Source organism: Rattus norvegicus, chromosome 3 (assembly GCF_036323735.1).
Source record: "Rattus norvegicus strain BN/NHsdMcwi chromosome 3, GRCr8, whole genome shotgun sequence".
Classification (NCBI taxonomy): Eukaryota; Metazoa; Chordata; class Mammalia; order Rodentia; family Muridae; genus Rattus; species Rattus norvegicus.
In genome coordinates this window covers 62,222,620-62,248,974 of record NC_086021.1, presented here as the reverse complement: position 1 = coordinate 62,248,974, position 26,355 = coordinate 62,222,620, and the positions used below count along the sequence as shown (strand labels likewise).

Sequence of the window (26,355 nt, the reverse complement as noted above, 5' to 3'; positions counted from 1 at the left end):
AATCAAAGTCTTCAAATGTTCATACTTGTACACACCAACATGTTTCCCCCCCCCCCAGTTGCACTTGAAAGATAAACAGCTAACAGTGTTTGTGTTGCTCTGGCCTGTAAACAGAGGGAGCAAGCAAGGCACAAGAATTCCATATTCCAGACCAGACTGGGCTACAGAATGAGACCCAGTTTCGAAAGGAAAAGAACAAAATAAGACTTATTTTGAGTAGAGTTGGTCATTCTAATTTTTGTGCTTCTCCAATTTTGTCTTTTGCTACTGACAAAAGAAAAAAAAAGAAAGAAAGGGGGAAAAAAAAAACCCTTTGTGACCATTCTACCAATAGGAAAGCACTGCTATTTTACAACTTTACAAATAGCTCACTGGAAGGGAAAGTCTGAAATATAAGTTAAAACGGTGCTCGCAACATCCTTGTGGTCTCTAATTACCCATGCAAGCCTTTGCTTTTTAGTCATGTAAGAAATATATCACTGCTACATTCATTGTTACAGGAAGAAAAACGAGGTCAAGACTCAGGAAAACTGGAGTACTGGAGGCGGGCATGCTGAATGAGGCTGCAAAGATACTCCATATATGCTCTTCAGGGGAAGACTGACTCATCAGCACAATCTCCATGCTCCCCGATCGCCTGGTAAGACCGCTCCTCCTCGCACTAAACAGATTCCTGTTCCCAAAGCCCACTCCCTGATTTCTGTTTGATGCAAAGAAGGTTGGGAAGGGAGGAGGGGAGGGGAAGGGGAAGGAAAGGGGCAGAGGGAGAGAAAGAGAAAGAGAAGGAAGGAAGGAAAGAAGGAAGGAAGGAAGAAAAAGAGGAAAGGACAGAAGAAAGGAAGGAAAGGAGAAAAAGAAAAATCTCTTTCACCTCTGGCTGAGCTCACAAAGCCCACTGCAACTCCAGAGTGGGTAATGGAAAGAGTAAACATAGCATGTCACCCAGAGGGGCCCCTCACAGCTAACCAGATCCGTTAAATCAACCACAGGTCGGTTAGAGAGAAGACCTCATCGTCACATCAGTTTTTCCAGTTCGTATCTTAATGGTGTGAATAATAAGTTAATTATTTTTCTTTAAAAAAAGAAAATGCCTTTGTCCTAACATGAGAAGAGACTAGAGTAGTCCTGGACCAACTCCTCACATCTCAGCCTACGGCTCTCCATCCACCTCCATTCTTCCCAACTACCCAGGGTTTCTCCGCGCTTCCCTTTTTCATACCTTACACTGAAGTGCTCCATGGCTCCCTCTCCTAGATGGAGAAACCCCTTTCTCCCACTCCACTTGTGAGCAACTTAGAGTTAAATACAGGAGAGCCTCCCAAAAGAAGGCCCTTCTTTCACTCCGCTGTTACTGGGTTAGATGTCATCTAACCCCTTTTCAACTAAAAAGCTTACCATTAAGCCCACGTGTACTAAATAAAATATCAACTTGTTCCTGAAAAACTTACATACTAATGGAATATAGTGGTAGAATGCTTGCCCGCAATGTTGGAGGCTCTCGGATTAACCCCAAGTAGAACAACAACGAAGATTAAATTTTAAAAAAAGAAGGGAGAGGGGTAAATTCTAAGGAGAGCTCAGCCAAGTGGGAACTACCAGCTGCAGCAGAGGATACAATATACGGACAGCACCCTAGGGTACCACTATGCGGAGGTTGGGGTACCGCCACGCGTCTTCAACACCAACTTATTCTGCTTTGCTGCAGGAGATTTGATCACAAAAACGTGAACCCGGAGACTGTGTTATTTACTGAAAAAGTGTTTCTAGTTGTGATGTGGCACAGCTCCTAGTACATACCCTTAATCCCAAACAATGTAGATAAAGTTAGTTTGTAGAAGTGAAGTTTTCGTAGCAGCACCATGTTTGAGAGTGATGTCTAGATGAGTGTCAAAGACAAAGTGATGAATCAGAAGAAGATTCGACACAATAGGATCCACCCAACTCTTGCAAGAAGAGAGAAGAAAGAGAGGCTACTTACACGAGAGCAAAAGCAGAGGGAGGGAACAAAAAAGGAGGTTTTACCGGGATTGTTTCACAGAGGCAGGTCCAAGAGGCACAGGTGAGAACAAAACAAGTCAGATAATAAGGAGTCAGAAGAACAGAAGAAGAGATGGCAAAAGTTAGTACGAAGCCAAGCAGAGCAATTCGCTAAGAAACTGAGAGAAGCTAGATTCCATCAGTCAGCTTGGAGAGGAGTTTGAGCCACAACAGCTGAGTTGAACCAGCCAGCCAGAGCTCAGAAAGAACTAGAAAAAGGGGAAGTTATTGAACACTACGTCTCCAAGGCTAAAAACATTCTAGGCCTAGATAAGCAGTAGGCCTCTGGATGACAATTCTATTGGGTGAATAAAAGTTACATTACACTTCTTTCTCTCTCTACCTTTTTTTCTTCCTTCCTTCCTCCCTCCCTCCCTCTCTCCTTTCCTTCCTCTCTTTTTCTCTCTCTTTTTCTCTCTTTCTTCCTTCCTTTCTTCCTTCCTTTCTTTCTCTCTCTCTCTCTCTCTCTCTCTCTCTCTTTTTTTCTTTTCTGAGACAGGCTCTCACTATGTAGCTACCTCTGACTGCCCTGGAAGTGGTTATGTAGACCAAGATGGTCTCAAACTCACAGAGATCCACCTGCCTCAGCCTCACAAGTGCTGGGATTAAAGGTGTGCCCCATCACCCACCCTTCTGATTTATACCTAAAAGGCAGCAAACTTCCAGTATGAACCATCTTTTAAAAAAAAAAAAAAAAAACAGGTCTGAGCAGGAGAAAGAGCAGATGGCTACACCTGTACAACAAGGCAAAACTTCCCCCCACAGTCAGCAGAAAAACGGACCATATCCAAGATCCTTTCAAAAGTGCAGCCAATTCACAAGCCAAGGAGCAGATCATTTAAAAAAAAAAAAAAAAAAAAAAAACTTGAATTCAGTCGCCACCATGCCCACACATCCAATGGCTTTGACTGATACAGACTTTATGGGAGAAGAGAACTGTATTACAGGTGGCCTGCGGTCACTTTATGTCAACAGTTAAAATAAACTGTTCCTTATCTCTGTGGGAGTTTATCTAATTTTTTTCTCGACACCTCTGGCTACAGCACACTTGGTTACCCTCCCAAATACAAGTGTAAGGTAACCTCTTAAAGGGACAGGAATCACTAAAAAACGCAGTTGGATTTCCTATCTACCTACTCACTGATAGAATATGCCCAGGGTGGTCCCCAGCCCCAGCCCCAGCCCCACCCGGAGAACCTGTCAGCTTCTTTTTATAAATGACTTCAAGCTGCTGGCATCCATGTCACTGCGCTGTTAGGGTAGTCGGGTGCTCTGACTATGATTGTCAGCACTGTCACAAGTTTATTCCGTAAGATCAGTTGTTTAGAAAAAGAAAGAAATCAGATTTTCAGAAGATAAAACAGTTAATACTTAAGTATAAAAATTAAGCCATAAACATGTGAAACCCCAGTAAACATCACAGTAAAACATGCTTACTATGGTTAAAAGACAGAAGGCGCATACGAATTTAGCAACACCTATCAGATATTATGACCTTTGGCCCTGGCATTTCCCAGCTTCAGTTCAGATAACATGGAGGTAGGGAAAAGATGAGCAAAGTAATCTAATCCCTAAGGTTCGTGTCCCAAACATCTGAAACAGCCTCGGCGGAAGCAGCGTCTTTCACATGTACTCTCAAGAAACCAGGGCAGCTTTTTAAAAGAAAGTGCATCTAACCCAATGAACGGGTGAAAGAGGACTCAAGAGCTAGACAGTTAATGAGAGCAACACACGCACACCCTGGAAGCCTGGGGTTCAGTGCCCATGGTTCAGATAAAAAGAAAAGGTGACACTCAATACCTTTCTTTAGGAAAAAACCGTAAAAAAACGAGCTTCTGAGCCTAGGCCAGGTATGGCGGCCAAGCCTATAATCCCTACCTGATTATATTTTCTTTCTTTTTCTTCTTTCTTCCTTCCTTCCTTCCTCCTTGCCACTCACTCACTCACTCACTCACTCACTCACTCACTCACTTTGTAGGCCTGGCTGTCCTGAAAGTCACTATTATAGATCAGACTGGCCTTGAACCCAAGAGATCCACTTGCCTGCCTCCTGTATTGAGATTTCTGTACACAGGGAAAAAAAGAAATCAAGCCAAGAATGAGCTGAGTTCCAAGACAATCAGGCTTACAGAGTAAAAACTCAGTCCGTCTGAAACACAGAGAGGGGAGGGGTGGGGGGCTAAGAGTATAAGGCAATTTCTCATTTAGGGTAGAAACTTCCAAGTAATACACCTGATTCTAGCACCTTCTAACACAGGAAGATTAAGCATAGGGAAACCTGTGGCTTAAAGGCAGCCACAGAAATGGTGAATAGCTATTGCTTTGTCACCAGACCTCCTCCACCCTCCTCTCGAAGCAAGACTGAACTGCCCAGACAACCTGAGAGGAAAGAAGCAGGAGACCGAAACTAACAACAGCATCTCAAGGCCAAAGAGAACAAAATCCTACCATGAGCTCATTTCCTGCCCTCAACCCACGGTTGTGGTACAAAGGGAAAAATAAAAGGAAACTAAACGCTGTCTTCAGAATGAGCGTATTAATCCCACTGTTGTGGTGCCCCTCACTGAATCACCCTCCTTACCTGAGGTATTATGTACTTGCTACATAAGTTACTAAACCTGGAAGAAATATAAAGGCAGAATGGTGCATGCCTCCTCTCCACCTTAAAGGCAGAGGCGGAAGAAAGAAGGGGGAGGGGAAAAAAGGAAAGAAAGAATGGAGGAAGGAAAGAAAGGAAGGCAGGAGAGAGAGAAAGACAGAAGGGAGGAAGGGAGGGAGGGAGAGAGGAAGGGAATGAGGGAGGGAGGGAGGGAAAAAAGGGAGGGAGGGAAAAAATTATATATATAAAACCAGACAGCAGAGTTGGGCCTTTGCTTTTCCACTTTCTTTCCCAGACGCCAGCCTTCTATCAGGACAAGTTTGGCAGGAGTGAGGAAAGCACCCAGGCATCTCAATGAACTGGACAAAGTAAAGTCTAAATGAACAAACCCTGGCACGAATAAATGAGGCAGTCTTTAAAAATCAAGGAGCCAAACGGAAGATTTTGAAACCACAAGGTACTCAAAGCTCGTGGGCATCATAAGGCATTAGTCTGAGGATCTCTCAAATGAACAGGAATTTTAAGAGCCATTCGTACACAAGCCATGAGCACACAGAGACAGCATCCACACTTTAGTGTACAGTTGCTACTCACTTGCTTCCTTCTGTAGTGAGCAAACTGAGAGAGTCCCAAAACAGTGGCCAGAGCTCCTCCACCCATAAGAATAGTCCCTTTCACTACCTTTTGAAACGCCATTGCTCAGCCTACAAAGAAAGAAAGAAAAGAAAGTTATTTTCATTGCATAACAATTTTTAATAATAATAATAATAATAATAAAATAATGCATTGTACAACTTATGAAACTATCTTAAAGTAGACAAGGAAACAAAAAAATGAGAAGATTGCTGACAGGACAATGGGTATACCACAATCCAAGAGCACCAACTCAAAAAACCAGGACAAGCAAATTGATTATGTAAACGTTACATTCAGAACTGACAAGAATTAAAGAAAGAAATGCAAATTAAGAAAGAGACAACTCAGGGTATTTAAACAGTATAAAGTCAAGAGAGCTGTGAAAAGAAATGTCATTGTGGATCTGACAAAACTACAAGCTGTACTTGCGAACTTGTTCCACAGTTAATCCTCTCTCCAAGGGAAACTGGTGGGGAGTCCTGGGTCATTCAACAGGACAGTAAACCTCAGGCCTACTCCAGGTTCTCAGGCCGCAGATTCAATTCAAACTCTGAGACAACTCTCTGGTGTTCTCCCTCCTTGATGTAACTCTCACAGAAGCCAAAAGCCGAGACACTGAGATTTCCATCACTAAAAACAGTGGACACTTTACAAATAGGAAGTCAACAGATGTCAGGCCCTGGTCCTCTAACAGAATGATAACTTAACCTGCTGTAACTCCTTTCATTAAAGGAGTTTAAAGGGGAAGAGGAGGGGGACAAGAAGGGAGGTTTTCCTCCAGTCAGTGACAGGCAAGCAGAGGCAAGGAGAAAGCCCTTTGTGTTCACAGGGTATTGCTAAATAAAGTGCTGTATTGTGTGAGGGCTTTCTTTCTTCTCCCTTCTTTTCTCCTGCTGGATTGATTGGATTTTTTTTTTTTTAATACTGTTCTTGGGGATTTAAAAATATTTTCTGACTTCTTTAGAAGCCAAAAACCAAGGAATAAGAACCGAATCAAAATCCTCTGGTCTACTTTTATTCTGTTAAACATTAAATGATAACACTGTGTGAGTGTCTTTTGTTGTTATTTTGTTTTGTTTTTTCTAACTTTGGAGTAAATAATTTGACCTGCCTAAACCTTTCTCCTTGCATTCACAAAAGCAGCTGGCACACCCGACCTCTTATTCTATTTCCCAGGACAGATAGTCAGGCAGTGATCGGACCTATCTGAACAACTCGCTTGTGTCTTTAATACAGAACTTAAGAGCTTGCTAAGTTTAAAGGTAGTTTTAACTTAGAATTCAAAAAAAAATCAAAATAAATTATAATTATATGTTGGGTTCTATATTGGATGTAAAATATCTGTTCTACTCTCCTAAATTAAAGAATTTCGTAGAGTTGGTAACTACATTCTACACAGAACTCGTTTTGGAATACTATAAATTATGCACTAGAATAGAAACTGGCATTTCTTAATTTTTTTTTTCTTTCTGATCTCCCTCACAAACTCCAAAACTCAAACATAGGCTTTTTTTTTTTTAACTAACATTCTTACCCAGGGAACTATTTAATATAAACACCCTGACATTGGAGGTCTGAGTTAGAACGGGAAAGACCAAGAGACAGAGGAAGGGAAAGGACCCCTCTCCTGAGAATGGCTGAAGTCCTTCAGCAGCTGGAGAATCAAGATTCCTGATCAACACTCGCTTAAGAGCATCCTTCTCTGACAGAAAATCTGCAATTCTCTAGAAATCTCACCAAAACACACTTACAGTAGAAGGGCGTGTCCTGACTTCCTTGCACGGTCCCTTAGGTTTCACTGTAAACTCCAATCCTGTCCAAGTAATCTCTGGAGCCAGCCTATAATCTGGCTTACCAGAGAGAGAGAAGGACATAGAGAGAGGTGGGAGAGAGGAGGAGAAAGAGGAGGAGGAGAAACAGGTTTCTTAGCAACCCTTTGAGATCGAAGCTGAGAGGCACGAAAACGGTGCAAACGGCTATAGGCAGGAAACACTGTGCACCTCACCCTAAGGATCCGATACTCACACTTGGATGGTTCTTATCCATTGCCTGCACTTCCCTCCCTCCACCCCTGTGCTTAAAAACCCATGAAGAACGTCTTTTAGTAAACTAGTTCTTGGTTGAGACGTGCATACCCCTGCTCTTAGTGTTCTGTCTTTGAGCACTTCTGTTTTTAATAAACTCCAACTCTATTTCCCACAGACTTAGAGTAAAATCCGTGATCCCTAGAAGAATGAGAGAACTTCTGGGGCTGCTTCAAGCAGTGATGTGGAGCTCTGTCTTCACCTACCGCGAACCGTCAGCATCTTCCCTACATAATCATCCACTTGGGCTCAAACTTCGTTTGTTGGTTAAGGAAGTCCAATATTCAGTTAACCTTATCTTCTTTAAAAGTCAAAACCACATAAAAGCAGACACCCATGGGTCACATAGCCTTACACTGCTTAAGGTGCTGAGAACTGTTCATATGGATGCCTGTCTCAACAAGAGAACTCGTAGGAAGCCTGAGATAGCCTACTGTCAGATAGTTATATTGATTAACTCAAGACAGATTAGAATCCTAGTTTTATTTACCTAAAAAGGTGCATGCCTACCCCATATAGACAGAAGCCTGGTGGTCCATTGGATGTGACTGGTAGATGGTTGACTTGGGGTGGTATCACTACTTATCTTGCTGATAACATCATTCATGACCTCACAAAGGAAACCACACATCATCAAGAACAACTGTGGAGTGGTACACATTAGTCAAAGAGAATGTCTCAGTGTTAGGTGTTGGTTGATCCACTCAGCCAAACAAGTGTAGGGCTGATCCTTCCAAAAGTGTGGCTTTCTGACCCATCTCATTGTAATCTTTCAATTTAATTTTCCTATGCTAAAATTCACAAAAGTTTAGTTTTAATAACACTACTACATTAAAAAAAACTATATGCATACAACACCAGAGTTAGCAATAATTTTCACTGTAGCAGTCTTTTTGATAATCCCATGCGATAATTAAAAGATCGTTTCTACTGAGGCCCTGTCTCAAGCAAACAAAGATTATTTCTACTGTTACCAAATCCTTGTATAAGGTCACCTAGGCGCCTATGAGTAAAAACACACCCATAGGCAGCCCCAAATCTAAAAGGTAGACTTCCATCCGAAAATCAGCGTTGGTATGCTTCTCTTTTACTAAGAATGCCAAAACAGAACTGGCTGTGATGGTGCATGCCTGTAATCCCAGCAACTGGGAGGCAGAGGAAAGCCTGTCTCTATTACTAGTAGTTCTGGGCCAGCCAGGTCTCTAAAATGAGACCCTGACCCAAAAGGATTTTTTTTTTTTTTTTGGTTCTTTTTTTCGGAGCTGGGGACCGAACCCAGGGCCTTGCGCTTCCTAGGTAAGCGCTCTACCACTGAGCTAAATCCCCAGCCCCCAAAAGGATTTTTAAAAAGGAGTCGCAATGACAACCGCAGTCATTCGTGGAGAGACTGCTTTACTTCTCACATATTAACTCTTTTCATCTTAAAACTTCTGGCTTCAGTTGGCAAGATGACTCACTGGGGAAAGAGTTTGCCTCAGAAACAAGCAAGAGCTTGAGCACAGATCTCCTGAACCCACACAAAAGGCAGCATTTGGTAATGTGCATCTACAACTCCAGCTCTCCTGCAGGGAGATGCTTAGTGGGAAGAGAAGAATCTTCCAAAAGCTGACTGACAGGTCAGCTACCCAGGTATATCCAAGAGAAAAGCAAAAGGACCTATCTCAAAGTAGAAGGCAATGGCTGAAACCTGAAGTTGTCTCCTAATCCACCAGCCACACCCCCCCCACACACACACACACTATGTCAATAAAAAACACAGGGAGAGCCTCTGGCAAAATATCTGCCAAAAGGCCTCGCTTTAATGTTCAAAGAAATTTACTTAAAAGCAATAAATATAAACTTATGCCACCAACATACATCATGACATTAGGTTATGAGGAAAGGGTTTCACAGTGGTTACAAAGAAAAGATTGTTTGCAAGCATCAATTGTAAAAGTAGTAAAAGGGGCAGAAGAGATGGCCCGGCAATCAAGAGCCTGTTTGTTCTTCCCGGGAGGGATTCTCAGTGCCAACTTGGTGGCTCACAGCCTTCTTGAACTCCTGTTCTGAGAGAAGGGATCCAAATGCCCTCTTCAGGAACCAGGGATTCAAGTGGTATTCAGACAGTCAAGCAGGAAGAGCGTCGATACACGTGAAGTAAGGCCTTTAAGTAATAAAAGCTGCAACCAAGAAGATAGCAAAGAATATGAGGAAGAACAGGAAATCAGGAAAAAAATGAAAGGGAGGCAGGAAGAGAAAGAAGCCTCCCACCCCAGGATCTGCCTTGTCAGAAACTTCAGCACCACCTAAAATCCAAGTTATCACAGACACTGTTTGTCTTCAAGGCATTGATAATGAGCATGTACCAAGCAGGGTCAGGATGTTTGTGGCCTTGAGATCAACTGTATCACCACTCTTTCATGGTGAATCTAAGCCAGGCAGCTCATAAACCCTCCTCAACACTTTGTTTACAAATGAAAATTCCTCAACAGTCAAGAGTATTTGGGGCCCTTGTAGAAGTCCTGGGTTCCCAGCAAGTACAACATACACGGATGATCACAGTTGTCTGTAACTCCAGTTTCAGGTGACCTCATCTGTCCTCTCTGGGTATCAGACATGTGTGTACTGCACACATATACATGCAAAGCACTCTACACTTAGAATAAAAAAAATTTCTTTTTAATTTTGAAGAAAAAAATTTAAAGGTAAATAAATTGGTTCACATTTTTCCAAATTTTAAATTTAATTTCTTTCGGTAAACTTGGCATTATACCCTTTGACTATGGTAATTGTGTTTCAGCCTGAATTGTTCTGAATGAAGTTCTTTCACACCCAAGGGGGTCTGTTTCAAAGACTCTAGGATTCTGCTTCACCTGAGCAAAGAAAGTTCTCTAAAAATCAAAATAAGTTAAAAATAAATAAAAAATTAATAAATAATAGAAAGAGAGAAAGAAAGAAAGAAAGAAAGAAAGAAAGAAAGAAAGAAAGAAAGAAAGAAAGAAAGGCAGGAAGGAAGGAAGGAAGGAAGGAAGGAAAGAAGGAAGGAAAGAAAGAAAGAAAGAAAGAAAGAAAGAAAGAAAGGGAGAAAGAAAGGGAGAAAGAAAGGGAGAAAGAAAGCGATACAAGCACAAAATTAACAAGCTTATCACACAGCTCAATGTCCATGCTTTCTGGACTGTTAATTAAATCACATGCACAGTGACTCAGGGCTGGCTTCCATGCTGGCACACCCTGATTTTAATTCTTCCAAGAAGACTAGCTCAGCTGGCCAAGCCTAAATAAAATGGCCCTCGCTGACACACACATCTGCTCAAGATGTGTGTCTCCTTCTACAGTAGAATTTTGTGCAGGAGAATATGAGAATGAAGAGGACAACTAGATGACAACGAAGCTGTCCCTGTGTGGGCTGAAGGAGCTCGGTTTAAGGCAACCCTGGGAAATGTGACCAAAGAGAACTGACAAATGATGACAGGAAGAAGTGAGCAGAGAACAAACATGGTGAAAAGAGGGATCCTGGGAGCTGGACCCACTGGTACAACGTTCTGATCCAGACAGACAAACCAGAGGAGAGAAGAAGACCAGTTTGGAACTGAGAAAATTCCAAGTCTTAGTACAATATTTACTTGAAGAAAGCAAGAGAGTTAGCCATTAATCCATCTAAAACTTATTTTAAAAAAAAGGGGGGGCAATCAAAATAATCAGCTGCAGGTATAGGCTAAGGGAACATCAGCCTATAAGTGACCATCACATCTGCTCCTTGAGTGCCCACTGACATCAACTACAGCTGGCATTTCTCAAAGTCTGCAAGCGACTGCCCTGGATCAACTGAGCCCTGGGCTGTCCCTCAAGGACTCCCACCACAGACAGCAACTCAGATCAGCATACCTCTCAAGCACAATCCTGGAGTGTTCCCTACCTATCTCCTTCCACTCAGAGTCAAGGCTACCCTCCCAGCTAAATCATATATTTTAATAACTTAATCAAACATCTATCTTTAAAAGCAAGAAAACAACCACTAATTGACAACTCTGAAAAGGCCAACAAGAACGGTCAGTGGAGAAAAGGCTTGCCCCACAAGCCTGACCACCTGAGATCAGTTCCCCGGATCCCAAGATGAAGAGAACTGTCCTTTCATCTCCACACCTCTGCCGTGGTCTGTGAGCACATGCACACTGGCACAGTATAGGCCTACGAACACAATAATAATAAAACAGAAATTTTTAGACAGAAAAATATAGAAGGGCAACTAGAAGTATACTTATGCTTGAAAGAATATTTCCATCCTGGCCCCTGAATTCTCTACCTACCATACGTACTTTACTGTCCACGCCAGGTCTACAGCTAATCTCTCTCAGCACTCATCAAGACGTAAAGGTAACTTAAGATCTCACGCATTCATACCCATCTCTCACTGTGAGAGAAATCTCAAACTGTAGGCAAACTTCCCTATCTTTCTGGCCTCTAAGAAGCAATCCCTCTGACCTGCAATGAACTGCAGAAAAAAACGGGAACTTCTCAAGTGTGACTGGTATGCTAGAATAAGAATAAGCATCCCTCACACGTGTGATCAGTGCGAAGAAAAGGCACAGGTCAAAGGGTGCTCTCAGCTGGGCGTGGCGGAGCATGTCTGTCATCCCAGGGCCAGGAAGGAGGCCAGCCTGAGGGGAATAGCAAGACCTGTCTTGAAGAGCAAAGGGCCGAGGATGGAACTCAGTAGTGGAGCTCGTGTCTAGGGAGAAGAGGAATTCAACCGCCAGCCTTGCAGTTTTGGGGATCAAGTTCTACAGCAAGATAGTGAAGTGCTCCACAGTCTGATGACCCACACTGAAGAGCCCAGACACACAAGGCATCTCTGATACAAAATACGATCCCCACGGCATAGCTTACAGTTAGAACATCCTGTCTTACTAACCATTGACAAACTAAGTGGTTCCAAAGGTAGCACAGAGCCCGGGCATTTCACTCTCCGTTTGCAGCTGAGCAAGGAAAGCCACCCCCTCTTCCCACTGACTCACATCACACTGTCACACCCCTCAGAGGCACAACTCCGGGGCCCAACCCACGTGCCCAACCACATATTAATGCAGTGACTTTTAAAAGGAAGGTATGTGGATTTTACAAAATTAAAAGGCAGCGCTTGCTCAGAGGAACTCCTACCCAGTATTGTCCAGAATTGAGAGACTGACAGCAATCCACAGCCCAACGGAAGAGGACGAAGTGAGCACGTTCTCTTCCACTCACCCATGCTAAAACTCATGTTAAAACTGCAAGGGCCGGATGTCTGGGTTCTTTGAACTAATGAGGTTGTTTGTTTATTTGTTTGTTTGTGTTTGTGTATTTGTTTAGGGTTTATTATTGTTTGAAGTTTTCTGAGGCAGACTTCAGTAGCACAGGCTAGCCTTAAACTTCTGATCTCCTGGCTCCCCTCCTCCCAGTGGTTGAGACGGAAGGTTATGAGGAAGTATCAGCAAATCCAGGTTCGGGCAGGATGTAACATGTAACAAAGCAAACTATTATTCCAACTGCCTATGAAGAAGTACGTTTTAGCTCAGACACAAAGGCTGGCACAATCAAGTGGTAACCCAAGCATAACAAGACTGGTTAGAAAACCGATGGCAAGAGTTCTTCCTACAACGTGACTCTAACAGAATAATGTGAACCGATCACGCTCCGTAATAGATGCCTATCCTTCTCGTGTGCTCGTGTGCTCGTGTGTGTGTGTGTGTGTGTGTGTGTGTGTGTGTGTTTATAAAGAACTATAAAGAACACACACACACACACACACACTGAACATGACAGCAAGGAACAATAATCATGGAGGCTTTCAGAAGTCAGTAAGCAAAGCATCCTCCTGATAACACAAGGTAAAAGATTTGAGGAGACCTGAGAACATAACGCATCCTTGGTTCCTGGTGATCAAACTCTAGGCTGTGGCTGAGACGGAAAGTAAGCACTGACTTGAGGCTGATCTACATGGCTTTCGGCAAGCCAGCACTTTCATAGTGAGACCCTATCTCAAAAGAACCAGACCAGTGTGGCCGTACATTACGTGCTGTAATCATAGCATTTGGCAAAGGGAAAGGTAGGACAGTCAGTCAGGAGTTCATAGCCAGCCGTCACTATGTAATTCGTTCAGGTCACCCGAGTCTATGTGACAGCCTGTCTCCAAAACCAGAACAAACTAAGACCATACCTGATTTTGTATTACAGTTAGTAATAGCACACTATTTTCAAATCAACTTTTTATACTGTAGAAAGCTAAACGGTTTAAATACAGATCTACTCCACCATTACTACAATACTTCTGGCTTAAGTCCTGGAGAAGAACCGAACCAAAAATAATTCTGTGGCCAGGAAGTATGCTGGGGTGGAGATTCAGGCAGTCTGCTGCTCTGTGATAAAGAAGATCCCAGTGAACAGAGCTTACCACATTATATACCTGTGTTCCTTTTCATACTCAACCTGCTGAATTCTACATTTAAACTCACTCCTCTACACACCCAACAATCCATATGTATATGTGGATGTTTAAGCTGCACACACAGTGAACGTATTTAGAAAAACCTGAAATACGCTAGTCACAATAATCTTGGACTGTATTGTTTTAGGTAAAGTGATCAGATTCCCTAAATGTGTCTGACCCTCAAGGAAACAGCTCTCTGAAAACAAGAGAGGTTGAAATAAAATGTCCGCTCACAAGGATCCTATTCAAGGGCATGTGCAACAGAGCATTGCCCAGTCCCTTCACCCCTGCCCCAAAAATATTCAGTTTCCCTTCACCGAAGGAACAACTGTGAGCGATTTTTCGTTGCTTCCATCTCAGTCATCCTAGCTACCGCCAGGTATAGTCCTCATACCTGAAACCCTATTAGAAGAATGGGCAATAGGTTCAAGGCTAGCCTGAGCTACATGGCAAGGCAATGTCAAAAAACAAGACAAAACAACCCTTGGCGGAAACAGACTTGATCATAAGATCTTATTCACCACCCCCACCGCCGTGTGGCATCCCTCTCTATATTCTTCTCTGATTTGTTTGTTTGTTTGTTTGCTTCTTCTTTCTTTATGAGGTTTGGCATGCACCCTAAAGGGAAGCGTAAGTATACACTTATAAGCATGTCTAGTTACCAGGGGCTGAGATATTCACTGGTACCAACATGACACAGCTAACGACAGTGGCAGTCAAAACTTACATCCCATAAACAGAGAACATAAAACAATCTGCTCAATATTCTAAAGCTAGCTGTTTTATTTAAAGGGGGAAGGGGAGCCTAGTAAGATGGCTCAGTGGGTAAAGGCACTTGCCTCCAAGACTGAGAATCTGAATTTAATTCCCAGGGCCCTCAAGGTATAAGGAGAGAACGAACTGCAAGCTGTCCTCTGACCTACTCACAAGTGAATGTATGCGTGCCCTCCCTCCCTCCCTCTCTCTCTCTCTCTCTCTCTCTCTCTCTCTCTCTCTCTCTCTCTCTCTCTCTCTCTCTCTCTCTCCCTTTTTGCAGAGGACCTGAGTTCAGTCCTACCAGCACCCAGTAGAAAAACACAGTACTAGCAATCCCTTCATTTCACTGAAGCATCCCGCCTCAAATTTTTCCTTTATATATTTCTTCCAAACTATCAGGCTGATTGATGATAATTGGTATAAACTTTAAGCTCTCTAAGTACTTCCAACTTATCACCATAGTTAGAAACTGAAAGCTAAATTATCTAAAACTGTGTTCCAAGAACAAATAAAAAGCTCCAAACGTTGAAAAGAGGCCACACGGTAGCATCTTAGCATTTGGACTTCATCCTCTGGCTTCAACACTCATGGGCATTTCTCCCTGTCTCTTCTCATCTTCTAAGTTGGAAAACTAGTAGTTTGGATATATGCAAATATAAATACAGCAAACTACCCACAGTTCTTCCAAACATGAAGAATTCCACGGTAAGCATAGTGGGGAATACTGGTCACTAGGGAAGTAAAAGTCTGAGGATCCTAAATCAAGGCCATTCCAAACAGAGTTCCAAATCCTCCTGCCTGAGACTCAGTCTCAAAAAACTACAACCTGGGTAGGGTGTGGTGACCCACACTTTTGATTCCAGCATTTGGGTGGGAGGCAGAGACAGGAGATATTGGTAAATTCAAGGTCAGCCTGGTCTATACAGTGAGGTCCAGACCATCTATAATTACATAGTGTCTAAAAATACATAAAAGTAAACACCTCAGTGATGAGTTACAGCCCTATACAACTTGAAGGCAGAGATACAAGGATTAGAGGTTTGAGTCTGAGCTACATGGATCGTCTCAGAAAATACAAAATAAAAGAGTGGGCCTGGGCAGAGAGCTCAGTGAGGAAAGTGCCTCATACACAAGTGTGAGGATGGTTTTGGATCCCCAGCACCCAGGTAAATGCTGGACAAGTGCGGTAGCCCATCTGCAATCTCAGGCCCTGAAAGGAGGACAGATGGGATCCGAGGCACAAGTTGGATAGCAAGCTCTGGGTTCAAGTACGAGCTCTGTCTCAATATATAAGGTGGAGGTCAATTGAAGAAGACTCCAGACATCTCTGACCATGAACATGCATGTATATACATATACGTATACATATACATATATATATTCTCTCTCTCACATACACACACACACACACACACACACACATATTGTACTCACACAAATATACAAACTAACATGCACAAAACACACATGCTGCTCAATTTTATGTCAGCTTGACATAGTCATCGGAGAGAAGGGATCCTTAACTGATAAAATGCCGCCATGGGACTGTACCACAGGTGAGCCTGTAGAGAGCATTTTTTTTAATTAGTGATTGATGGGGAATGGCTCTGCCCATTGTGGATGGTGCAGCCACTGGGCTCATGGTCTTGGGTTCTTTATGAAAGAAGGCTGAGCAAGCCAGTAAGCAGCTCCTCTTCATGGTCTCAGTCTCAGCTCCTGCCTTCAACTTCCTGCACTGACTTCCTCTATGATGTAGAAGTGTAAGCCGAATAAACCCTCTCCCCAAGTTGCTTCTGGTCAAGGTGTTTTATCACAGCAATAGTGCCCCTAGCTAGGACACCACTCACACACAAGATTATTTCGAAGCACACAGACATGCACGTAGGCATGCATACAGCTCAGCTTTTATACCCTCACTTGCACAGACCCACGCTTATCTCGAAAAGGAGATACAAAGCCTCTCCTTCTGCTCTAGAAACAATTGGGATGGCTTTCTATGCTCAAACAGATTTAAAGAAGTCTATTTTTTGACTTGTTTGGATAGAAAATGCAAAGTTCTGTCTTCTCACCACATGCATGCATATCACCTGAGATAAGTGAAATCAATATATTCATGTGTATAATCAATATATTCATGTGTGTAGTGACGAGCAGACACCCTGGTTCTTCTAGCCATATCTTTGCCAAATGGTACAAATATACCTACATTTAAACTCTGCGTCATTAAAATAGGATCATGTATAACTGATACTTCTTTACAAAACAGGGCTATACGTACATATGTAACCAGGGTATGTTCAACATGATTTATAACTAAGTTACTGTCCGGACAGTATACTGACACTTCAAGTCTTTTTCAGTACATTCAAGTGCCTCCAGGATAAAGTAAGTCCAATTTCACAATGCGGGCAATATTTCTGTTATTGCTATATTTTAGAACTCAAACGTAACACCACACACACACACACACACACACACACACACACACACACACACACACACACGTTAGCATGGGAAAACAAGTCATAAGCTCTTAAAATATAACCAAAACAAGAATTTCAATAAATATTCAGAAAAACATCCCTGAACCATCTTGCCAAGTAGAGAAGGCAGGTGAAGGGCCACTGAGTCTGGCCGTGTGTCGCTTGCTAGACACCCAGCACAGCTCTGAGGATGGAGGACTCCGTTGTTGTCATGGACTGGGAGCCTTTTATAAACGTAAGAACCTTTCTAAACACGGTATTTTTTAAAGGACAAGTGCAATGAAACAATAAATGAGTAACAGTTTAGAGAGTAACTGGATTCGGGGAGGAGGAGGAGGATAGTGACAGAATAACATTTGGATAGTGTTCATGAGTGTGAGGAAGTCGGCATACAGCTCCTGAGGAAAGGCTTTGTAAGAGGCCAACAGACAAACAAAGATTCTCAGCCTGTACAGGCTCCACACCTTTGGTATGCCAAAAGACCGCTGTGACTGCATCAAGTGGCGCCTGCAGTTGGTTCCAGCTGAGGTCAGAAGGAGAGCCGGGTGCCAAGTCACACATGACCTCCTCCTAGCAAGGCTTTCATTCTGACAGTGCAGAGACAGAAAGTCAATGGAGGGCTTTAAGCGTACAGTGCTCTGATGAAATTTGAGTTTCAAAAGAAAGAACGGTCCGTGGTGTATAGATCAGTGGAAGAGCATTTGCCTACCGGGAGAGGTCTTATATTTGGAGCGCAGGGAATCGGGGAGGGCAGCGAGAGTGGGCAGAGGGTATAAAATCAGTGTGTTTGTTTTTTCACAGGACACAGCCACGTTTCTCAATATATGAAATGTATGAAAACGAGGCAAGAAGGGGAGAGACGAAGAATGAAGAACCTCCCTGAGAAGAAAGTAAAGCACACAAACCACAATCAAAAAATAGTATCTACAATAGGAAAACCCACACTTCCGGGATCACCTTGAGTACAAATACCCATTGAACACCGGCACTTGAAAGACTGCTCCCTTTCATTCACTGTGACACTGTGACAGGCTGGTACAAAAGCAGGAGGGTGGAGCAAGCCTCTCCAATAACCACAGAGGAAAGCATCTTCTACACACACACACACACACACACACACACACACACACACACACACACACACTACTCATACTTTGAACTGACTTTGGACATGTATCGCAAAAGAATCCTGGGTCATTTCTCAATAAAGTAAGGAACCCAGGACACCACCATCTGCTAACCTGCTGTGTAAAGCAGAGTGACCCAGTGAAGTGCACATGTGATAGAGAAGAGAGACTGCATAGGATTAGTTACAGTTACTCATTTCTGTGGGTTTGGATCTTGATGAGGATGCCTGTCCTCTTCCCATTTTATTTCCTAATTTATCCCCTATTGGGGACTGAAGAGTAAAAGTCAATTGCCCGATAGTGGTTGTCACACTGGAAGCTAAAGGGCCCTGCACTTCAATCCCAGCTCAGGAAACACTCTTGACTGAGCAGAAGCAATTCTCCAGACCCCAGTGGACTAGGCTAAGGCTGTTGCCTGTCAAGTCACAGGGCGGATGGAACTCAGCAGAGCACGTTAGCAATTCAGAGTCAACGGCCTCTCCCTCAGCCCTGAACTCTAGGATAATGCTGAAAGGATTAAAGCCAGTCCAAGCCCAGAGCTTGAGCCCGTGTTCTTACCAAGACGAAGGCAGGAGGCGAGTGACTTATAAAATGGCATTTCTAATAGGACTCTTGTCAAAACTCCAGGTTCCAATATCAATGAGCTGACCTTCAGGCCTGACCTCACCCGGTGCACTTTTGCCTACTCCCAAAGCCATTACCTTGGCAGCTGCCAACAACATGCTGTGTTATGTTCTGAGGCAGCTGAGTGCTTCCACAGAGACTGTGACCTGAGGTGTTCACCCCAGCCTATGACAGCCTCAGCCTGAAAAAGAGAGATCTGACTTCTCTGGACCTCAGTTTCTTTGAATAAAAAACAAAACCAGAATGGGGAATGGAGCAATGTACCTACGTATCAAGCATAATAACCAGGAGTTCGGCTTGGTGTGATGGTGCACGCCTTTACTCCCAGCACTCAGGAGGCAGAGGCAGGCCTATCTCTGAGTTTGAGGCCAGCCAGATCTACAAAGTAAGCTCAAGGACAGCTGGGGCTACACAGAAAAACCCTGTCTGGGAACAAACAAAAAACAAAAACAAAAAAGCCATCTGGAGTTTGGATCCCTAGCACACGTGTAGATGCTGGGCATATGGGGGTGGGGGGTGGGGGGCCTGTGTGTAACTCTCATGATAGTGAGAGATGAAGACCAGTGGACTTCCTTCCTGGCCAGGTATGTAGCCAGTCAGTGTTTGGATTTCGTATGGATTGTTAGCATTAGGGATAGAGACGCCATGATGAGAATGTAGAAAAACACATAAAACAGTGACCTGACTCAACAGAGCTAGAACATGCCTATACACCCAGCACTCAGAAGGCAGGGGCAGGAGGATAGCTGCAAATACTAGGCCAATCCAGTCTATATAACAAATTCCAGGGTAGTCATGACTACTTTCCAAGACCTTGACTCGAAGAGTGTGTGTGCATACAAACTTCTGTGTAGGCACATGTGCAGATGCTAACGTGAAGACGGGAGGAGTAGCCCCTCCCCCCAATTTGAAACTAGCATGGTTGAGTCATTGAACACATTGTCTTCAATATCTGTATAATGATTGCGTGTTATTCTTGTAATAAGGAAAGTTCTCTAAGAGAACCCTGCAAATGGACAGCTGGCATCTGACCAAACCCCGTGTCACCTGACCATTACTCGGTGAATTTTCTGTTATTCAATCATTCCTGTCTTTAGTAAAGAACTACACAAGGAAAGGAAAAATATGCTTTGGAGCAAGAACTAGAAAACACTACAGATTCACCTTTTTTCCTGAGGAGCATAGAGAGTATCCACCCTACGATGAATTTGCCTTGAGCACCTGATATAGTAACTATTTAAACTAGTTACTGTTAAGTTTCAAACTCAGGACAAGCAGCTGCGGTGCCCATTTAACATACCAAGACAGACCTGGCTTCCAGGTTCTCCCAGCATCCCAGTCCCTGCCTGTACCCTGAACTTTCCAGCCCAGACACTGGGCTGTTCTTCCCCAGAGGCTCTTCCCTATATAATCCAGACATTTTCATTACTTCCTCTCTCTGCCCTTTTTTGGCCTCCTAGCTGCTGTACTTAGTTCCCCTCTTTCCCTTCTCCTCCCCCTCCCTTTGTCCCTACATGGTTCAGGGTCATGTTCACTCTGGACTCTCCCAGATGTCCCTGCCTCTGGCTATGCTCACTCACTATCTACAGTAAACTTTCTCCTCCACCATACCTGGGAGCAATCACGTCCTTTCCTTTCCTTTTCATTTCTTATCTTTTCATTCAGCTAAATTGAAAACCAAAACTGCCTCTGCGTTTTCAATCTGTGTGTGTGTGTGTGTGTGTGTGTGTGTGTGTGTGAGAGAGAGAGAGAGAGAGAGAGACAGAGACAGAGACAGAGACAGAGAAATGTGTACATAAGTGTAGCCACATATCAACAGCATACGCTCCAAGGTTAGAAGACAACCTTCAGGGGTTGGTTCCTGCCTTCTACCTTTCTGCTACTGTGCTGTAGACTCCAGGCTACCACAGTCTAGAATCTCATAGGTGGGCCACTCACACAGGGGCCCCTTGAACCGTACTAAGCCATAAAGGAAGCTCACACAGCCTCTCCTCGGATAACCTCAACCTTGCTTTCTCCCCTGCCACTAACAATTTCCAAGTTGTTTGAGGGACACAGCCCCTTCTCAGGGTACATACAGGTTCCTGCTAGTCGCAGGTGCCATCCTTAGCACAGTCACAGGTGACTGGGCACATTCAGGGTGTTACAGCATATCCACCTGACACCACTGTCAAGTTCAGCACAACATCCATTGTGGGAGAGCCTGTACCACACATAAGACACCAGCAGCCAGCCCTTCGGCTCAACTCAGACCCAGGTTGTGGGAGAATGAATTTAGTTAGCTTCTCTGTAAAGTCTCGCCTGCATCAAAAGTTACAGTGTGAAATGTACCTGCCAACCGCCATGATGATATCTAAGACTTCTAAGCACCCATAAGCTCTCACAAACATTCTGCATGCCCACAGTGCAGATGTGGTCACTGTGCAAGCCTGTTAGTTAAGGAAACAACAGCCTGCCTTCGTGAAAATGCGATCCTGCTTTGGCCTCCCCAGCACCTGCACTGACCCAGGTACACTTATCACTCGTAAATAAATCTTGCCGTTTCCCTGGTAAAACAGTCAGTAGGTCTCCTCCAGCTTTTCTCTAACATCGCCTTCCAAAATAAACAGTCTCTCAAACAGAAGAGATACTGTTATTTGTGGAGTGGCCTGTCACAAATTCCGTATAAAGCCCAGCACCTACTGCAGATCTGGGCCATAGGTTGGTGGTTGCAGAAGTCAAAGGGAAGGAGCTGACCTTCCCTCAGGTCAGGCTGCAATCACGTGAAGTCCGGTGGCTCTACCTCCAACACTGTTAGCCGGCACGAACTGAAAGCATTCCCCTGTAAGAACCCTGAGCAAAGGTTTGTGTCCTGAATTAACCCTCTGGGGTTAATCCACCAGGACAACTGTGCCCAAGTGTGGGATTCTGTCCTCTCTCTGGAATAGTATACATTTCTGGCAGTGTTTATTTCAGAGAAACTGGGAAGTTGCTTTTGGTTCGATCACAGCTCTGGATTCCATCTCCCTTTGGAAAAAAAAAAAAAAAAAAACTACTAACATCAAACCAAACAGCTCTCCAAACAGTTAACTTTGTAAGTTAATCTTTCTAAAGAAATCCAGGTATTTCTTAAAAATGCAGTGCCTTAAGAATGACACACTGGTCTCAGGACGTGACCACACACGCCACAACTGATTGTTCTACCTGAGAACAATCTGTGACCCAAGCGTCAAAATGGGTCTTCCTTGTCCACTCACTTGGAACACGTCAACTTCTGGCCAGCAGTCCCTCTAGCCAGTTGCCCATCACACTGTCCCTGTCATTCATCCTAGACTCCCAAAACCGCCAGCCCCCAGCCGAACTCTCTTTCCACCACTCCCATCCAGTGGTGCTGAGAAGTGACTCACTGCCGCTCTTACATATCACGGTGACTCACAACGTTCATAATGCTGGTATCTGATTTACATTATCTCAAACCTGGGCAATGTAGAAGTAATTATTAGTTCATGCGGGACAAGGAAACTGACATCTGAAGAGACCTTCAAGGAACTGGACTTTGAAGCAAGCCTTCAGAGAGTTCTACACACCATCCGTGTAATCAGGTGGACAGTGGGAAAAGAGCAACCGATTATACTTAAGCACACCGGAGAACCATCACATTTGCCTTCATTAGGCTACGTAGCTAAAGAAGTTAATGATTACAGCTCAGCCCAAAGCAGCGACAACGGTGAATGAGGCAGGACCCAGATTGTTAGCTTCCCATCTTAATTACCTTGGTCACACAGATATCAAGCATTTTCTCCACTCATCCTTACTTCCAGCAGATTCTCCTTCACTGGTAAGGGGAGGAGGGGGAGTCTAAAAAGTCTACACAAAATCTGGAGACTGTATGCACTTAGGACATAAAGACAATTAACTTAGTAGTTCAGGACAACCTTGGCTATAAAATGAATTCAAAGCTAGCCTGGACTATGAGATACTGTGTGTGTGTGTGTGTGTGTGTGTGTGTGTGTGTGTGTGTGTGTGTATCCAAAAGTATAGACAACACAACTTCGACCTCACAAAAGAAAGGCAAAATATAAAGTTAATAGGCACCATGTTTCATGTGTAAAACCTGTGACTAATTTGTGGATTCTGCCTTGAAGGAAATCATAATTCAGAAAAAGGAGACTCTAAAACAAATAAAAAGCCAGGAGTGGTAGCACCCACCTTTAATGCCAGCACTCAGGAGGCAGAGACAGGCAGATCTCTGTGAGTTCAAAGCCAGTCTGGTCTACCAGTTTCAGAACAGCCATGGCTACATAATAGGACCCTTTGTCCAAAAATCAATTAGTCAGCAATAAAAGAAATAGGTTTAGATACAAGGCTAAAGGGCTACTTATCCCTGGGGGAGAAGAGGCAGGGAAGATCCTAAAGGTAGCTGCAGGGGAAGCAATAGTAACTCTGCCATTGAAGGTTCAGAGTCCAAATGACAAGAGAAAAGATGCTGAGCTGAACACGGTGCTTCCTGTAGGAACGAGTGAGTGACCGTGTGGTGAAAAAGCAGAAGCCAGTAATGTTACTAGACATAACCCACAGCATGGGTCCTTTTTCTCTCTGGGAACTGTAGAACCAGTAACAAGACTGGCTATCAACTGGAAACTTTTATTCTTGGTCAAGAACAGCTGTGAGAGAGAAATGCCAAGCATCCCTAGAGCTTTGCAGGGTTTTAGTGCTTAGTTATGGTAGACAAGGGAGAGGAGGGGACAGGCTAGTGAAGGGAAGGTCTCTCTAGGAATGGGTGGAAAGTTCCTAGTATGAACATCTATTTCACTCTTTTTAGGCTACATCCAGTGGCCACCATGACAAGTGGTGACTGTCAGGTACTGGAGAATGTGTCAGTAACAGTGCGGGTGGTATAATAAAGCTAGAGTCTCTTGTCTCTAGCAGACATATGAGCTCTAGTAAGGTTTGGCCAGGCTACCTGAAGACGGACTTCTGGCTGGGTAATAGCCCTTGCTCTAAGGTAAGCAAGATTAGAGTAAGGTAGAAGTTCAGGGTGACCATCTAGGCAGGACTCTTGAGTAACAAAGCAATCATAACCAAGAAGGAGATGAGAAAAAAAATAAGCAAGGTGGGGTAGTTATTAAATATTCCTGAGAATTCAGAGGAATTTGGACTTTGCCCAGTAGACAAATTACGGCCAGTGATGCATATTCGTTGACACCATACTGTGTCATGGTCATGAAGGCTATTCTAGTCAGCATACAATACAATCCCTCACCACATTCCTAGGAGGATTTGGAAGGCAGCTCTGTGCTAGCTGCCATATTCTCTGAAGCACCTCTAGAAGTTGGACTAAGACACAGATGGGAGTGTTGACACCTACCCAGTGCCTCATTTCCCACCCTCACTCTACCCTCTGGACCCCAGAATCTGTCCCTTCAAACTCTATCATGTTCTCTTCTCTCAATGTTCCGCTTCCAGGCTGGACTCTGGGATTATGGAGGTAAGAGTAACCCGAGTTTTCAATTTTGAAGCATAAAAGCCCTCCTTTCCCTGATCCAAACAAGGGTATATGGCTTTATTCTCACATTGGGGTCTAATCTTCAGCCAGTAAAATAGGAAGGGGTGTACTGAAATACCTAAACCAGTTTTGATGAGCCCCCTTCCTGTAATGAAGTGGCTATCAAGTTAATATAATCTCATTCACAAGAGGCTGGTCTGTTCACATTGCATGTGAGTTAAGTACTTTTAGTGACAACTTCGCCAACATCCCCAAAAATCTCCTAGCCTGGAGGTAGATGAAGTTTTTCTCTTATTCACCTTCCAATGTTTTCTTTATTTTTTTCCTTTTTACTCTGTGTATTAGTCAGGGTTCTCTAAAGTGACAGAAATTATGGATAGTCTCTATATAGTCAGGAAATTTGTTGATGACTTACAGTCTATAGCTCAACTCCCCAACAATGGTCAGCAGCAGCGGTGAATGGAAATCCAAGGAACTAGCAGTTGCTCAGTCCCACAAGGCAAACAGTAGGTCTCCAGCAGAAGGTGTGTCCCAGATTAAAGGTGTGTACTACCCCACCTGGATCTGGGACTTGCTTTGTCCCAGATGACCTTGAACTCAAAGATCTCCTTGCCTTAGTCTCCTGGGATTCCTAGTCACTTTGCCTCAAGATCTCCATGCCAGGTCAGAAACTTGTGTCTCCCAGCCTCAAGATCAAGATCACAGGTGAGCCTTCCAATTCTGGAATGTAATTCATTCCAGATAGAGTCAAGGTGACAACCAGGAATAGCTACTACACTCTGCTTTTCTGTTGTTTTTGATATAGCATCTCTTGGAGCCTCGGCTGGCCTCCTACTATGTAGCTCAGGTTGGCTACTGCAGTTGACTCTTGAGACTCTTACCTAGCATGTTCCTATAATCTCAGTGCTCAAAGTAAGGCTGAAATAAAAGACTGTATGTTCCTGGCCAGACTAGTTTTGCATAAAGACACGCTGTCAAAAAGTAGTGTTAAACTTTACCTCCTTTATATTCAGGAATATATGTGTGCATATACGCATGCACTAACAAAATAAGAAGAAGCCATGAACTTCAATGAGATCAGGGAAGGGTATACGGGAGGGCTGGAAGGATGACAGGAGAGGAAGAAATATTGTAATTATATTGCAATCTCAAAAAGGGGAAAAACAAAAAGACCAATGTGTCAAACAAAATATGGCCCTTGGTTGTTGTTTTTCAGACCCATTGTTCTTTCAAACAGGCATACAGCACAAACAAAAATTACCGTTATTATCCCTCCTTTGCAGTCACCCATCTATTGCTCATTCATTGATGACCTTAGCACCCAGGTCCTTTCCAAACTCAGCTCTATATGTATTCACCTGGAGGCTCTAACACTCAAGGCCCTGACCTCTGCTGATCTTTTCGGACTGGGTCTCAGGCACTCATTCTCATAATGTCTGTTTCAAGTATCATGGTTCTTCTTCAAAGCACTGGGTGTGCAAGCATTACCATCTCCTTCTCAGCTCATCTACTCGTTTAGTATTTTAATTTCAACACGACAGTCTCATCTGGCTCCCAGAGCCATTCACTGACCTTCTGTCCTAGTTGGAGTCAGTTCTCATAATGCTTAGTTTAAGACAAATGTTTATCACTGGAATCTCTCCTGGGCAAGTGCCCTTCTTCCTCTTTACCTGAACTGATTAATCTCATCGACCTGTCTTCTCAATTCCTTCACCCAAATAACTAAACAAACAACTTGAGGGAGGGGAAAAAAAACCCACAACCACAACTGCTCTCAAATTAAACTCATGAACCAAAAATATCTAATAGGCAATGTTCGTTGGCCAAATTGAGCCATCACCATGTCCATCTCAAACCCCTGTTCATCCCTCCTGACTCCAGCATCATCATTTCAGGGAAAGTCTAGGCAATAAAATGAAAACACCATCCTGTCCCATCTTCCCTATTCATTCTCTCTCTCTCTCCTGCCCTCCCTTGCTATAAGAACCAAGTATCCTGTGTCTAACAAAGGCCAAGCCCTCCATTTGTATGAGGTCTCCTCCCTTCCTTACTCTCCAGCAATTTTATTCCTACTACTGTCCA

At 43.6% G+C, this 26,355-nt stretch overlaps 1 protein-coding gene across 6 annotated transcripts in view; it reads right to left on the bottom strand.

Moving 5' to 3' along the window:
- The window catches only part of Gpd2 (glycerol-3-phosphate dehydrogenase 2), a 137,159-nt gene that overhangs the window by 97,616 nt on the left and 13,188 nt on the right, over positions 1 to 26,355 (bottom strand). For 3 of the 6 annotated variants that reach the window (XM_039104331.2, XM_039104334.2, NM_012736.2), the window contains exon 2: positions 5,231 to 5,340. In XM_039104331.2, coding sequence (XP_038960259.1) covers positions 5,231 to 5,332 — 102 coding nt within the window. In that variant the 5' untranslated portion in view covers positions 5,333 to 5,340. Of the gene's footprint in view, positions 1 to 5,230; positions 5,341 to 5,697; positions 5,976 to 7,846; positions 7,982 to 26,355 lie in introns of those variants that run through there. The other 3 variants (XM_039104330.2, XM_039104329.2, XM_063283137.1) reach the window with 3 other exon arrangements.